Here is a 15722-nt window from a genome sequence, read left to right as displayed (position 1 = left end):
CAGGTGGGCATCTTGAGACTGGCAGTTCTTCTCTGCGTCGTTCCAGCTCAGCTCTGTAGGGGCGTAAGTGAAGCAGCGACCGTTGAAGCTGAACCAGAACATGGGACAGCTCCCACGCTCCAGCTTCAGCTCAGCAGAGGGACTGGCGTGCACAGGGCCTACACACGCACGCACGCACACACACACACACACACACACACACACATATACACACGCACACACACACACACACACACACACACACAGGGAGAGAGAGATAAATAGAGGTGCCAAATGAGAGTGATGCCATAGAAGAACTATTTATGGTTCCAGAAATAAAACAGTTGAGAATAAAAGTATTTAAAGCAAGGGTCAAAACTGGGGTCCTTAAAACCATATTATTATGGAAGCACATGAAACAATACAATAACAATTCTATTACCTAGCGCGATGAGGCCCAGCAAGCACAGGAGTTGAGGTCTCAGCATTATGTCAGCCTGAGAGGTGGTCTCTGTGTCCGTGGAGATTGGGGGTCGGGGTCTTCTAGAAGGGTGTGTGTCCGTGGAGATCGGGTCGGGGTCTCCTTGAAGGGTGCTGTGTTTTGCTGTCTGGGTCTGACTTTTTATGTGCTCCAAACGAGGGTGTTTTCACCGCTGGCATCATTTGATTGGCCGTGACACATTAGCAGCTGTGTAGTTCACACACAGGCAGTGCCATGATGTGTCGGGAGAAAACCTCATATGTTCAAAACTGTTGCTTTTCACCATTAAGTTTCTTAATTCAGCAAAAATAGCAGATCTGCAATGCGACGCGGTTTGAGCTTATATATATATATATATCTGCTTTTCTTTTGCTACTCGTGTGACCGATGTAGTATGATTGTGTGTTAATTTATGGGAAAATCATGAAAAAGAATTATGGAGATATGAGGATTCTGACCAACAGCAACGGGCAGAATCCTCGTTTGACCCACCTTTACACACACACACACACACACACACACACACACACACACACACACACACACACACACACACACACACACACACACACACACACACACACACACACACACACACACACACACACACACACACACACACACACACACACACACACACACACACACACACACACACACACACACACACACACACACACGAGAGAGAGAGAGAGGTAGGGGGGGGGGGTGATATGATGCAATACATTCTTCAACTGGAGTTTACTGTATTCAAACATAATGCTAACACCAAAAGGGGTTTCCAGTACCTAAAATGGGTTAAAGTGAGCCAGTGACTGAAGCCCTGGCTTTCATCTAAAAAAAAAGTTGGAAATGCTTTTATTTGTATTTCTCTCTTGTTCATACATATTTAGATGGCCTAGTAATCACATCAATCAAAATCACAAAAGGGACAATGTGTGGGAGGGAACCCCATGTTCAGTATGTGTGTGTACCCAAAGTAAAGTAAAGTAAAGTTACCATGTTTACCCAGGGTAACTGGACTAAGGAAAGGAAAGTTACCATGTTTACCCAGGGTAACTGGACTAAGGAAAGGAAAGGTACTATGTTTACCCAGGGTAACTGGACTAAGGAAAGGAAAGGTACTATGTTTACCCAGGGTAACTGGACTAATAAGCTCAATAACTTGTTTACAGCCAGGCCCTGCTCATAGAACATTTCATGGTAGGGGTTCAATAATGCCTTGCTCAAGAGCACTTCAACGGTGGTAATTTTAACGTGCCGGTCCGGGGATACGAACTAGTGACCTTCCGATATCAAGAGCGCTCCGCAAACCGTTCGGCCACCGCTGCCCCAAATGTACCCCATGTACAGTATATGACCCCCTTTCCACCGGTTGCTTCCCAATGGGAACCCCCATGTACAGTAAGTGTGCATGTGGCAGCGATATGGTTTTATTGCCTGCATAAATAAACGCACTCATGCCCAGGCGGTGGCGTATAACCGTCTGGGCACCCCGACTGGTAATCCAGTCGCAGTGTGGCCGCGGGTTCGACTCCCGAGCCCGACACGAACCTTTACTGCATGTCTTCCCCCATCTCTCTCCCGTTTCCTGTCAGCCTACTGTCTGTCCCTTCAAAAAACCAATAAAAGGCGTAAGCCGCAAAAGATATCTTTAAAATAAACGCACTCATCCGCTCTCTCTCTCTCTCTCTCTCTCTCTCTCTCTCTCTCTCTCTCTCTCCTTGGATTATTCCCGTCCACAGGACGGCGTTCAGTACGAGGTGCGGCGGTACGACGCCGCCAAATACATGACGATATACTCCGAGGGGCGGAACTTCGACCAGGTGACCGGAGAGCTGGTCCGGAGGCTGCTGATGTACGTGGGCGGGAGCAACAAGACCCAGGAGGACGGCGTGGACTGTGGTAAGAGGAGAGGTCACCAAAGGTCACGCCGTGTCCACCCATGAAGTAATATAAAAGGATGGCCAGTAGGTGTAGTGGCAGCTCCAACGAAATATTAAGAAATGTCTTCAAAATCCTGACAGTTTTCTGAAAAACCTTATGTTTCTGTATCAGTGGTGCTCAATATTTTGGGGTCAAGGACCCCAAACATTATATGGAAATATGCCTCAGCCTCCCCCCCCATCGGAAAATATGTTGTTCCAGGGACATCCCCTGAAGCAGAGATTTGAGTGAAAATGTTCACTCTGTAATAATATATATTCAAAGATTCGAGGCACATTTTCACGATTTTTCAAAAATGGCAGAAGTTGTAGATCTGCTATTTTTCAATAGCTAAAGTATATAACATAATGGCCTGTTGTGGCGCTGTCATTGGGCCCAAACCCATAGCCCCATAGAAGTCCATGTATTTGGGCCCAACTTCACCTAGACTGTATTACCTTAATAAACATGGTCATGAATACTTTCTGCTTCCAGTCACTAGTTTAAAGTCTCATTTCTAATGTCATAATATTCTTTTTGGAAAATGATGGTCTCATTTATAAACAAAATGACCATAAAGTCGCGTATGTTCTGAGGGGCGTGGCTACCGTTACAGTCTATGATCGGGATTCCCCTCCCACTCGAGTCAAAATAAAAACCAACGGAGAAGAAGGGGGGAAGTCCTGCCTCGTTGTCTGGGCCAGCCAATGGCCAGCTGGGCCAAAACGGATCTAGAAAGATGGCGATGTACAATTCAAGGACTGACAGGCTTCATTTTACGTTCATGTTAGACCCGCGGAACGCTTTGTCCATATTTTTTACAGTCTATGTTTAAAACACCAAAAGGGGTTCCTGCCCCCCAAAATGGGTTAATGCAACGAAGACATTGTCAGAGATAGCCAGTCAGACATCAGTCATACATGGTAACACTAATAGAACATGAAAACTAACAGGGCTTGTATCTGTCAGCTGATAAATAACATGACAATTTAATGACTTCTTAGTAACTGGTCTTGCACGCACTGTGCACACATTCTGTGTCCACAGAGGTGTCATGTTGAGTCAACCTGTTGACCTGAGTCACCCATGTTGAGTATTATTGAACTACTGCCTTAGTTGACCTTCTAAAAAAATAACGCTAATTATTGCTCCAAATGGAGCTGCATGTGTAGGCTACCGTATTGAAGTTTAGAAATATGCAGATATGCATGGCCATATATAGCGTATCTGGATAATTTATATGACTGCAGATTTTGTTATAATGCAATATATATATTCGAAAACCGACATAATAACTTCTCCCAATACTGTATATCCAATACTGTGTCCTCACAATGCCACAATTCAATTCAATTCAATTCAAAGGGTTTTATTGGCATGAGAAAACATACGTTTACATTGCCAAAGCAGAAAGAACAAGAATACAACAATACAGCAATACAATCAAAACAAAAATGATGTACATTTGAAGGTCAGAATCTACAATAGATTTGAGTCTGGCTTATTAGCCAGGCTGCAGCCATGCCTCTGTAGACAGACAGACAGGCTGCAGCCATGCCTCTGTAGACAGACAGACAGGCTGCAGCCATGCCTCTGTAGACAGACAGACAGGCTGCAGCCATGCCTCTGTAGACAGACAGACAGGCTGCAGCCATGCCTCTGTAGACAGACAGACAGGCTGCAGCCATGCCTCTGTAGACAGACAGACAGGCTGCAGCCATGCCTCTGTAGACAGACAGACAGACTGCAGCCATGCCTCTATAGACAGACAGACAGGCTGCAGCCATGCCTCTGTGGACAGACAGACAGGCTGCAGCCATGCCTCTGTAGACAGACAGACAGGCTGCAGCCATGCCTCTGTAGACAGACAGACAGGCTGCAGCCATGCCTCTGTGGACAGACAGACAGGCTGCAGCCATGCCTCTGTAGACAGACAGGCTGCAGCCATGCCTCTGTAGACAGACAGACAGGCTGCAGCCATGCCTCTGTAGACAGACAGACAGGCTGCAGCCATGCCTCTGTGGACAGACAGGCTGCAGCCATGCCTCTGTAGACAGACAGGCTGCAGCCATGCCTCTGTGGACAGACAGGCTGCAGCCATGCCTCTGTAGACAGACAGACAGGCTGCAGCCATGCCTCTGTAGACAGACAGGCTGCAGCCATGCCTCTGTAGACAGACAGACAGGCTGCAGCCATGCCTCTGTAGACAGACAGACAGGCTGCAGCCATGCCTCTGTAGACAGACAGACAGGCTGCAGCCATGCCTCTGTAGACAGACAGACAGGCTGCAGCCATGCCTCTGTAGACAGACAGACAGGCTGCAGCCATGCCTCTGTAGACAGACAGACAGGCTGCAGCCATGCCTCTGTAGACAGACAGACAGGCTGCAGCCATGCCTCTGTAGACAGACAGGTCCTCAAGGGATGGACCTGCATGAGCAGCTCTTATGCCACCTTGTTGTATACGTACGGGTGGCGGGACTTATTTAGAGGCAGTTCTGTCGTGGTGGTGTTTTCCTTGCTATAAGGCTATAGGGTAGCGCTACGAGAGGATGCGCATCCTCTCAACGGAGGCCGGCCGGGGCAATTCCTGCTAGTACTGCATGGCAGTTGGAACACACGGGTGGGCTTCAGGCAGCCGGTCAGGGTCCGTAGAGCTATGGACCGGTTATGGACCGGTCATGGTCCGTAGAGCGCTGTTTGTGGCAACGCCAACCTTCCTGACATGTGGGCTTCTGCCCCGGGCTGGGGAACATCAGTACTCAGCTGTGGAGAACACCACAGCTGTCTAGTGCTGTGGGGTACTGTCTGTGCCCCAGCCTGGTGTCTGTGCTGTGGGGTACTGTCTGTGCCCCAGCCTGCTGTCTGTGCTGTGGGGTACTGTCTGTGCCCCAGCCTGGTGTCTGTGCTGTGGGGGTACTGTCTGTGCCCCAGCCTGGTGTCTATGCTGTGGGGTACTGTCTGTGCCCCAGCCTGGTGTCTGTGCTGTGGGGTACTGTCTGTGCCCCAGCCTGGTGTCTGTGCTGTGGGGGGTACTGTACTGTCTGTGCCCCAGCCTGGTGTTCTGTGCTGTGGGGTACTGTCTGTGCCCCAGCCTGGTGTCTGTGCTGTGGGGGGTATTGTCTGTGCCCCAGCCTGGTGTCTGTGCTGTGGGGTACTGTCTGTGCCCCAGCCTGGTGTCTGTGCTGTGGGGGGTACTGTACTGTCTGTGCCCCAGCCTGGTGTCTGTGCTGTGGGGTACTGTCTGTGCCCCAGCCTGGTGTCTGTGCTGTGGGGTACTGTCTGTGCCCCAGCCTGGTGTTCTCCACAGCTATATGAGTACGGCATTTTTAAATAGCTAGAAAGCATAACGTAATGCTAGTAACACCAAAAGGGGTTCCCGCCGAAAATAGGTTAGACATCGGTCTGTTATTGAGCCCGTCGCTCATTATTACAATGAAGCAATCAAAGACTATAGACATTAACCCATTCTGAACGGGAACCCGTTTTGGTGTTAGCATCATGCTATGCTTTATCTATTGAAAAATAGCAGATCTACAAGCTCATAGCGCGCCACCGAGTGGCGCGCTACGAGCTTGTAGGTCTGCTATTTTTGAAAAAAATCGAAGAACGACTGACATTTTTTTAATCTGATCTCAGGTCAGAATGGGTTAATCAGACCCAGTGTGTGTCCAGTGGAAACCTCGTATGAATCTGATCTCAGGTCAGAATGGGTTAAGAGATGGAGTGCCGTGGCAGTTGCCACCATTTTGTTGTTCATGATTGGAGGGCATTCTTATGGCTTGTTTGAAGGCCAAGCCGTTTATGATTAGGGTTTTCATATCTTTCTGTATCTATATGTCCGTTTCATCAGAAGTAGACTAATCACAGCACGTCCAGGATCAGCATTCGGCCCATAATCGCGAACACAGCATGGCGCAAGGAAATGACTTCTAAATTGAAAGAGAAACTTGTGCTGCTATATGCATATAACTTCAAATCTTTTAATTGCATCAACAGTCTTGTGGAAGCATATTCTTCTTAAAGGTGAAGTATTAATAAAAGCGTTTAACTTCCAATAGTGGCGTTTAACTTCCACTAGTGGAAGTTAACCCATTTAGACCTCACCTTATAGCTTTTAATCACTTTAATCATTATTTTAAACTTTATTGAACTTTGTTGAAAAATAGCAGACCTACAAGCTCATAGCGCAGCACCGAGTGCCGTGCTCGTAGCTTGTAGATCTGCAATTTTTGAGAAACCGTTCAAATGTGGCGCAATCTTTGAATTATATATTCTGTCACACTGTCACATTTTTAACTCATATCCATGGGGGTCCAGAGGGAACAACATATTTAATAACATGGGGGTCCAGAGGGAACAACATATTTAATAACATGGGGGTCCAGAGGGAACAACATATTTAATAACATGGGGGTCCAGAGGGAACAACATATTTTCAGATGGGGGTCCAGAGGGAACAACATATTTTCAGATGGGGGTCCAGAGGGAACAACATATTTTCAGATGGGGGTCCAGAGGGAACAACATATTTTCAGATGGGGGTCCAGAGGGAACAACATATTTTCAGATGGGGGTCCAGAGGGAACAACATATTTTCAGATGGGGGTCCAGAGGGAACAACATATTTTCAGATGGGGGTCCAGAGGGAACAACATATTTTCAGATGGGGGTCCAGAGGGAACAACATATTTTCAGATGGGGGTAATACATATAATTTTTGGAGGTCCTTAATTGACATTAAATTGTTTGACACAGAAAAACATAGGTTTTTTTCTGAAAACTGTCATGATTTAGAAGACTTGATTAGTAGAAGGTTAAACGGCAGGTTACCCGAGCACAAAGTGAGGCGAACAGTGCAAACGGGTTGTATTTAGACCCGTCACCCATGACTGAATTAGTCATGGTTTGCATTAATTAAACCTCTTGAGCCCCATTGGGGGGCTCAGAACCTCTGAACAGCGCTAAGTGGGTCAATGGAGACCCAATTGGTCTCCGGTTCCAACTCCGATGTTGCGGATTTACCCCCTGGACCCCCCCCTGGGGTTTAAGTGGTTTTAAGGGAAAGAGTAGAAGTGGCACATTCTGCTGGATGGAGACTCAATGTGTCGAAACGTTAATCCATAATAAAGCCTTGCCTGGGAGCTTTACAAAGTCACAGTGTGCTGCGGACATTAACCCATTCTGACCTGAGATCAGATTCATACGAGGACACACACTGGTCTGATTAACCCATTCTGACCTGAGATCAGATTCTAAAAATGTCAGTCGTTCTTTGATTTTTCAAAAAATAGCAGACCTACAAGCTCGTAGCGCGCCACTCGGTGGCGCGCTACGAGCTTGTAGATCTGCTATTTTTAAATAGCTAAAGCATAACGTGATGCTAACACCAAAATGGGTTCCCGTTCAGAATGGGTTAATGAAAGCTCCATGCACTTCAAATGGCGAATTGGAGAATGGGAGGAGACGGGCGAGCAGCATCAATAAACGTAATACAATTGATGTAGGAAGAAGACGCAGGGGAAAGAAAATATGATTCAGGTTAGAAATCATAGAAGTTGTTGTCCTTTAATATCATGCTTTTCGAAAAGATGCCACTGTGATTGGCCAGTAATCACTTGAGTGGCAGCGTGAAGTAACGTGCCTTCCACACCAATGAGGCATCTTTTTTTTTTTTATATCTATGCCCTCGCCTCCGTCCTCACTTACTGTACTTTAATGGATTCTCCTGGTGCATAGTTACCTCACTTCCTGGAACTATTGCTAACATGATGCTATTTCCCCCACAGCTCCCCCTATAATCAAACCTTGCCAATGAATGACCATGGTTACATTTCGGGGGTTTAAATATTCAACGATATTTTATAACCAATATATCATTCACACCCAGTAGTATGTTATCAATTTTCTTTCAATGCTCATACCAGTCCAGAAACTAGGAACAAATTACATTTCTTCACACATTTATGTGGCAGTGTCACCAATATGTCACCTAAAGGCCTATTCATAGTCTGGATCTTCGGTGGCGAGCTGACCACCGCGACCACCGCGAAATAACGTTGAGCGTTGGTGAGTAAAAACAGAGAGAAGGGCTGGAGCGGTGGCGGTGGTTTGCTCTTCACCGCGGCTCGTGACGTGACGCTCGTGAGTCGTGACGTAGTTCGGTGGTCACCCCACCACCGAAAATCCAGACTATGTACCAGTAAGACGCGCAAACGCGGGAAGCGAACGCAGCTCGTACATATTTAAGTTAAGTTATTTTTAAGTTAAGTTTTTAACTCAGCCATAACCATATAAGTAGTCCCCAAAGCAGCTCCATATATGGGCACAAGTTGGACCACGCCATCACACTCATGTCACCATGACTCAGCCATAACCATATAAGGAGTCCCCAAAGCAGCTCCATATATGGGCACAAAAGCGTGACACACGGACAGACAGACAGACATGATTTGCTAGGTCTCATAGTAAGTGCTCACTGCATTCGCAATAAACCTCTTTTCTACTCTGTCTGCTGCTGTTTTTTTTCCATGTCAGGCAACGAAGCGATGGGTGTAGCTCCTCCCATCATCATGACAGTGTACCCGCGTGACGACGGGGTGTTGACCCGCCGGTTGGCCGTGGGCATGAAGGTCCCCGCCCTCTTCCAGAAATGTCCTCCCACGCCCACGGACACCGCCATCAAGATCGAAGAGCGGCCTGGCATGACCGTCTACGTGCTGTGAGTGCTTTTGTGTTTTCAAGTAGGCTTAAAGGAGAATTCCATGCTAGAAGGCTTTCTTACCTTTCTTTGTAGTCGTTACATCCCAACCAAAGAGGTCCAGGTGTTTTTTGTGTGCAAAAACTCCTTATTGGCTATTTACCCTACCAGAATGGGAATTTAATGGGACTATGGGGTGTTGTGCCAATTCGCTTATTTCCATCTAAATAAGTAGTAAAGTGTGCCGCTTGGGATATTATTTACATTATGAAGAGAGGATATATACAAAAATGGAAATAAGCGAATTAGCACAACACCCCATTAGCACAACACTCCCATTCAATTCCCATTAAATTCAATGCAATTCATTTAGGGCTTATGGTAGGGGATCTAGCCAATAAGAAGCTTTTGCACAAAATAACACCTAGACCTCTTTGGTGGGGACGTAACAACTACAAAGAAAGGCAAGAAAACCTTTTAGTATGGAATTCTCCTTTAATACATCCCATTTTGACGAACTGAAAGAGCCCTAGCACTGTGCACTAAACACTCAAACACTAACTTTATACACTTGATGCGGTTCTAATATGTAGGCCATCACATCCAGTATTTAAGTCAGACGTCATTTTGTAGTGCGACGTTACGTCCGTGTCCAAGTGGCACCAGCTCCCGTTCCTCATCTCATTGTAAATAGAATATCTAAACGCGTGAATCTTTTTTACAATGACGTTATTTTTTTCAGAAAGGAAGCCATTGAGGGTTAAAATGGGTCTTAATGCTTCCAACTCGAGTAGAATTATTAATGTTTTGTATGTTGTGTCCATGACAAAGAAAATATATAATGTGGAGACAATAAAGACTATTATTATCATTATTATTGAAGGTGGTAACAGTCCATTTGCTCAGTACAATATTTAGAATGTGTGCAGGCTTGAGTATGTTGAATCTAGTTTGCAATTAATGAGGATTTAGTTGACGAATGGGCGACAGGCAGACGGCCTGTCACAGCCAGATTTGGGAGAGCAGCAGCTCTGTTGTTGCGGGGAAAGCGGTACTGAATATGTAAATACATTATGCAATACAATACATAATACAAATACACACCATGGTCACGAATGACCAAGAGAAAAACAAGTTCAACTTGTCATCCAAAATAGTCCTCAGTGCCTCAGTACAGTAGATACATACGAGGGTCGATACAGGGGAAGGATGACGTTGCAAGAACAATACTATAGTTATACTGTATGTGACACTTATTATACACAGAGTAGTCTCGCGTTACCAGACTGTTGCCTCCGCGATGTCCAAACGCTTCCATCATACAGTCTGGACCAACGTTAAGTGATAAAGCGGAAGTGGAGCCTCCTCGCCACTTCCGGTTCGTCTTTACAGTCGTGCAACATTTATCCAAATATAAATAGAAAACATCTAAGCATATATAGCTTGTTGCTTAGCAGAAAAGGAAATTAAAAGATAAGCTCTAAAGATATTTTAAAATATATTTCCGTGAACAGAAATGGCAGCTTCCTTTACTCAGCTCATGGGTCTGTAGTTCCAGACTTTCTATATAGCATTCCTTACTCAGCTCACGGGGGCTGTAGTTCCAGACTCTATAGCATTCCTTACTCAGCTCATGGGGGCTGTAGTTCCAGACTCTATAAAGGATTCCTTACTCAGCTCATGGGGCTGTAGTTCCAGACTCTATAAAGGATTCCTTACTCAGCTCATGGGGGCTGTAGTTCCAGACTCTATATAACATTCCTTACTCAGCTCATGGGGGCTGTAGTTCCAGACTCTATATAACATTTCTTACTCAGCTCATGGGGGCTGTAGTTCCAGACTCTCTATATAGCATTCCTTACTCAGCTCATGGGGCTGTAGTTCCAGACTCTATAAAGGATTCCTTACTCAGCTCATGGGGGCTGTAGTTCCAGACTCTCTATATAGCATTCTGTTACTCAGCTCATGGGGGCTGTAGTTCCAGACTCTCTATATAGCATTCCTTACTCAGCTCATGGGGCTGTAGTTCCAGACTCTATAGCATTCCTTACTCAACTCATGGGGCTGTAGTTCCAGACTCTATATAGCATTCCTTACTCAGCTCATGGGGCTATAGTTCCAGACTCTATATAGCATTCCTTACTCAGCTCATGGGGCTGTAGTTCCAGACTCTATATAGCATTCCTTACTCAGCTCATTTGGGCTATAGTTCCAGACTATATATATATATATATATATATATAGCATTCCTTACTCAGCTCATGGGGGCTGTAGTTCCAGACTCTATATAGCATTGGGAGATTGTGGAATGGGTGTCTGGCTAGACTATACACAAAGGGACATGGTCACGCAAGTATAAAATACTGTCATTGTCACCTTTTAAACATTTACACAGGTTTATACTGTGGAATAAATAAATAAAGCACAATGTGAGATGTCACTTCTACTCTGCCTCTGAACATATTCAACCACAAATTAGAGACAAACAGCCTCAAGCTTTTTCTTTTAGTGGATAAAACAAAGTCAACATGCCAACCAGTTTGCTGCTTTAAAATACGGTACTGATCTCAGTCTCAGCGCCTGCACTGCCCTAAAGCATGTAGTGTTGTTGTTGTTAGTGGGAATAAACACAGAAGCACACCCAGAGGAAGTGGACTAAGAAAGGGGAGTAGCCAGTAACCGACTTCTCCTGTTTCTACACAAAAAGGACGTGGTGTCCTTATAAATGAATATCCCCCTTTTGTTTTACCAAATGGGTGCCCAGACTGATAAAACAAATCACACCTGTGTGAACTGAGTGGTGCAACTCCGTGTGGGGGTCCCCGGAACTTCCAGACCCACATGAACGTGCCCAGGTTGCCAGCCCGGTTCCGGCGAGCCGCCCCGCGTCCGAAACGAGAAATGACAGAGTTACTGTGTGGGGGAATTAGCATTTAGCAGACATCTCTCTCTCTCTCTCTCCCCTTCTCCCCTCCCCTCCCCTCTCTAGCAGGCAACAACAGTGCAAAACTATCCCTCTCTCTGTTTCTAGCACAACAGCGCCAATTTTGCCCCTATTGGTACTCTAAAGATTGGGACATAGTCACTAGTCACATAGTCACATAGGTTAGGACATTGCTGTTCCTTGGAGTGGTTGGACCACTCAAAAAATACTAACCTGGGATCTTACTCCCTTCCCGAAAATTATTTTCGCTCCTATGCCACCAAAATGTGGAACGCCCTACCAACAGTCATTAAGACATGTGAATCCCTTGACTCCTTCAAAACCGCTCTCAAAGGGCACCTATACGGACGGCTGCAATTCGAAACTGGCCCCTGTAAAAATCTGAATCTCCCCCCACCACCCCCCCTTCCCCTCACTGTATACGTTTCTTTTCCCTTTTTACCTCCTTTATGATGAATTCCTGTTCTGTTCTTTAACTATATAGAAGTGTATATTTGTATGTCCCTAAATGTTTTGATGAATTGAACAAGGTGGACCCTGTTGTAAACAAGTGTAATGCTTAATTGGGTGTCGTCCACTCACAGTTAACAGTCTTTGTATTGAGTTTGTGCTTGAAATGTACTGTAATTCTGCAAACTGTTAATAAATATTTCAAATCAATCAATCAAACAATCCTTACTCCCTGTTGTTCACAGGAAGTTCCCTGGCTTTGCGGCCGAGGCCGACTACCGAGCGGAGGCCTTGCGTCTGAAGCAGACCCTGGGGGAGGGCGCCCCCTACCAGCGCAAGCAGTTCTTCTGCTGTACCTACGACCCGCCGTTCAAACCGTACGGCCGCCGCAACGAGGTGTGGTTTCTACAAGAAGAGCCGTAGAAGAAGACGTGCATTATTATTTTACAGTATTATATTCCGATCAGAATTACAGAATCCAATGTGACGCTGAGTTCCTCACTGAACCTCAACTGGCCCCTATACTCAACCTGGTAGTCTTGTACACATCTAGCACAAACTGGACTGGTTTATATAAGCAACGTGATGGCACCTTTTTTGCGAGAGTTTTTTTTTTAACTCTTGTAGTTTGTATTTGGAAAATGTCCCACTTAACCCATTCTGACCTGAGATCAGATTCATACCAGGTTTCCACTGGACACACACTGGTCTGATGAACCCATTCTGACCTGAGATCAGATTCTAAAAAAATGTCAGTCGTTCTTCGATTTTTCAAAAAATAGCAGACCTACAAGCTCATAGCGCGCCACTCGGTGGCGCGCTATGAGCTTGTAGATCTGCTATTTTTCAATAGCTAAAGCATAACATGATGGTAACACCAAAATGGGTTCCCGTTCAGAATGGGTTAAAAGAAAACTGACTCGGCAAGATTAAACGATAATGAAAAAGAAACTACAATTGAGATTTATAAAGTTAAATACTGTTCAGTCTAAGATGGAAGCTGGCCAGGCAGGCATTAATTGTATTGCACTTGCTGCTGGACAGGGGGATGTGTGGTAACTTAATATTACATACAGACTAATTATGCCCGGATCTAATAGTTTTTGAGTAGTTATGGCTCATGGTATAACCTATAGCCCAACAACCTGGGATGCCGTTGTTGATCCTATAGTGATAACAGTGGATAATGCAAGGTACGGAACCCGACATCCAGCTCTCTATATAATAGTGCATTATTCATTATTATACTTCAAATTACGTAATGCTTTATATCCTCATGACTTCATAGACTCCTTGTATAGCGCTCTTATTATACTTAACCCATTCAGGCCTGACGTCAAAATAAATGTCCTGACAGTTAAAAGAAAAACCTATGTTTCTGTATCAGTGGTGCTCAATATTTCATGTCAAGGACCTCAAAAATTATAATGTAATTGGCCGCCGACCCCCATCTGAAAGTATGCTGTTCCAGTGACCCCCCCCCCCCCCCACCCCGTAAGCAAAGATTTGAGTTAACCCATTCTGACCTGAGATCAGATTCATACGAGGTTTCCACTGGACACACACACTGGTCTGATGAACCCGTTCTGACCTGAGATCAGATTCTAAAAAATGTCAGTCGTTCTTCGATTTTTCAAAAAATAGCAGACCTATACAAGCTCGTAGCGCGCCACTCGGTGGCGCGCTATGAGCTTGTAGATCTGCTATTTTTCAATAGCTAAAGCACGACATGATGCCAACACCAAAATTCCCGGTTCCCGGTCAGAATGGGTTAAAAACATTCGCTCTGAAAGATCTGCGCCACATTTTCACGATATAAAAAAAAGAATAGCAGACCTACAAGTTCGAGCTTGTAGGTCTGCTATTATTTTTCCAATAGCTAAAGTATAACATAATTAAAACACCAAAAGGGGTTCCCGCCCGCCCCAAAATGAGTTAAAGGTTGGTGTGACACAGGCCTATTTCCTCCTAGATAATGATCAGTGGGTATTACCGTTTTATATATATCCAGATTATTTTTTTCTTCCAATAACTGTACATTTGCAGTGTTACAAAACATCTCATATATATACATATTATATGTATGTGCAACATCTCATATGCATGTGTGTGTGTATATATTAGAGCTGGGACTCGATTAAAAAAACTAATCTAATTAATCAGAGGCTTTGTAGTTAATTAATCTAGATTAATCGCATATCAATATTCAACCTGAGAACAGCGAGAAACCTTTTTTTTCAAATGTTTTTTGGTATCCCAGTGAATCAATGAATACAATGACTACAGGATACCACTTATTTTCAACATTTTATACTGTCATTAATATAGCTGTTGTGGAAATAATAATAAAAAGTCACCCCATTCTGTGTTGCCTAGAACTGGAGGTCTGAAAAAATATCAACTTAAGGCGGTGCAGCAGCCTAATGAGCCTACTGGAAATGCGCCCAGTGAGAAACGTTCCGCCTTAAAAGAAAAAAGGTGCGATTAATTTTTCTGTAGTTAATTGCGATTAATTTTTCTGTAGTTAATTAATCTAAATTAATCGCATAAAGTCCCGGCCCTAGTATATATATATAGTATAATGGGAAATAGGTGACAAAAATAACTTTTTTTTCTTTTCTTCCTCAAATGGTACTGGGAAAGAAAACAGGACTTAACCCATTCTGAACGGGAACCCATTTTGGTGTCGACATCATGTTATGCTTTAGCTATTGAAAAATAGCAGATCTACAAGCTCATAGCGCACCACCGAGTGGCGCGCTACGAGCTTGTAGGTCTGCTATTTATGAAAAATCGAAAGAACGACTGACATTTTTCAGAATCTGATCTCAGGTCAGAATGGGTTCATCTGACCAGTTGTGTGTCCAGTGGAAACCTCGTATGAATCTGACCTCAGGTCAGAATGGGTTAAGCCATAGAAGTACAATTAGTTCATGTTTTATCTACATTTATGAGCCGATATGTGGACTGGTGTAAATTGGATATTATTTCAGCTATCTCTGTTATTTTCTACATGGTAGGTGTTCCAGAAAGCGTCGTATTAGACAATACCTGGTGATGTTCTGAGGCTTATAAGATTTAATTTGTGTTTATTTATAATATACTTGAGACTGTGGTAATAAAAAAACACCTCTATGGTATGTGATATTCTTTTTCTCCTGTGATAATACAGGAGGGGGCATACTGTATATGGTTCAGATTCAACAGTGTGTGATATTATAATAATAATAAATATGCTGTAGT

The 15722-nt window shown here is 44.5% G+C and overlaps 1 protein-coding gene across 1 annotated transcript in view; it reads left to right on the top strand.

The window, feature by feature from the left end:
• LOC308324047 (heme-binding protein 1-like) overlaps positions 1 to 12902 on the top strand; it is a gene marked incomplete at its 3' end in the record, with an annotated part of 21507 nt that extends 8605 nt beyond the window's left edge. Inside the window, exons 2-4 of the mRNA XM_080775952.1 lie at positions 2206 to 2365; positions 8923 to 9106; positions 12725 to 12902. Coding sequence (XP_080632078.1) covers positions 2206 to 2365; positions 8923 to 9106; positions 12725 to 12902 — 522 coding nt within the window. The remainder of the gene's footprint in view (positions 1 to 2205; positions 2366 to 8922; positions 9107 to 12724) is intronic.
• Positions 12903 to 15722: the final 2820 nt, after the last annotated feature.

Source organism: Protomyctophum bolini, assembly GCF_963924005.1.
Source record: "Protomyctophum bolini genome assembly, chromosome: 11".
NCBI classification, from domain to species: domain Eukaryota; kingdom Metazoa; phylum Chordata; class Actinopteri; order Myctophiformes; family Myctophidae; genus Protomyctophum; species Protomyctophum bolini.
Note: the sequence above shows the minus strand (reverse complement) of the source record. Positions and strands in the feature narration are given on the sequence as shown.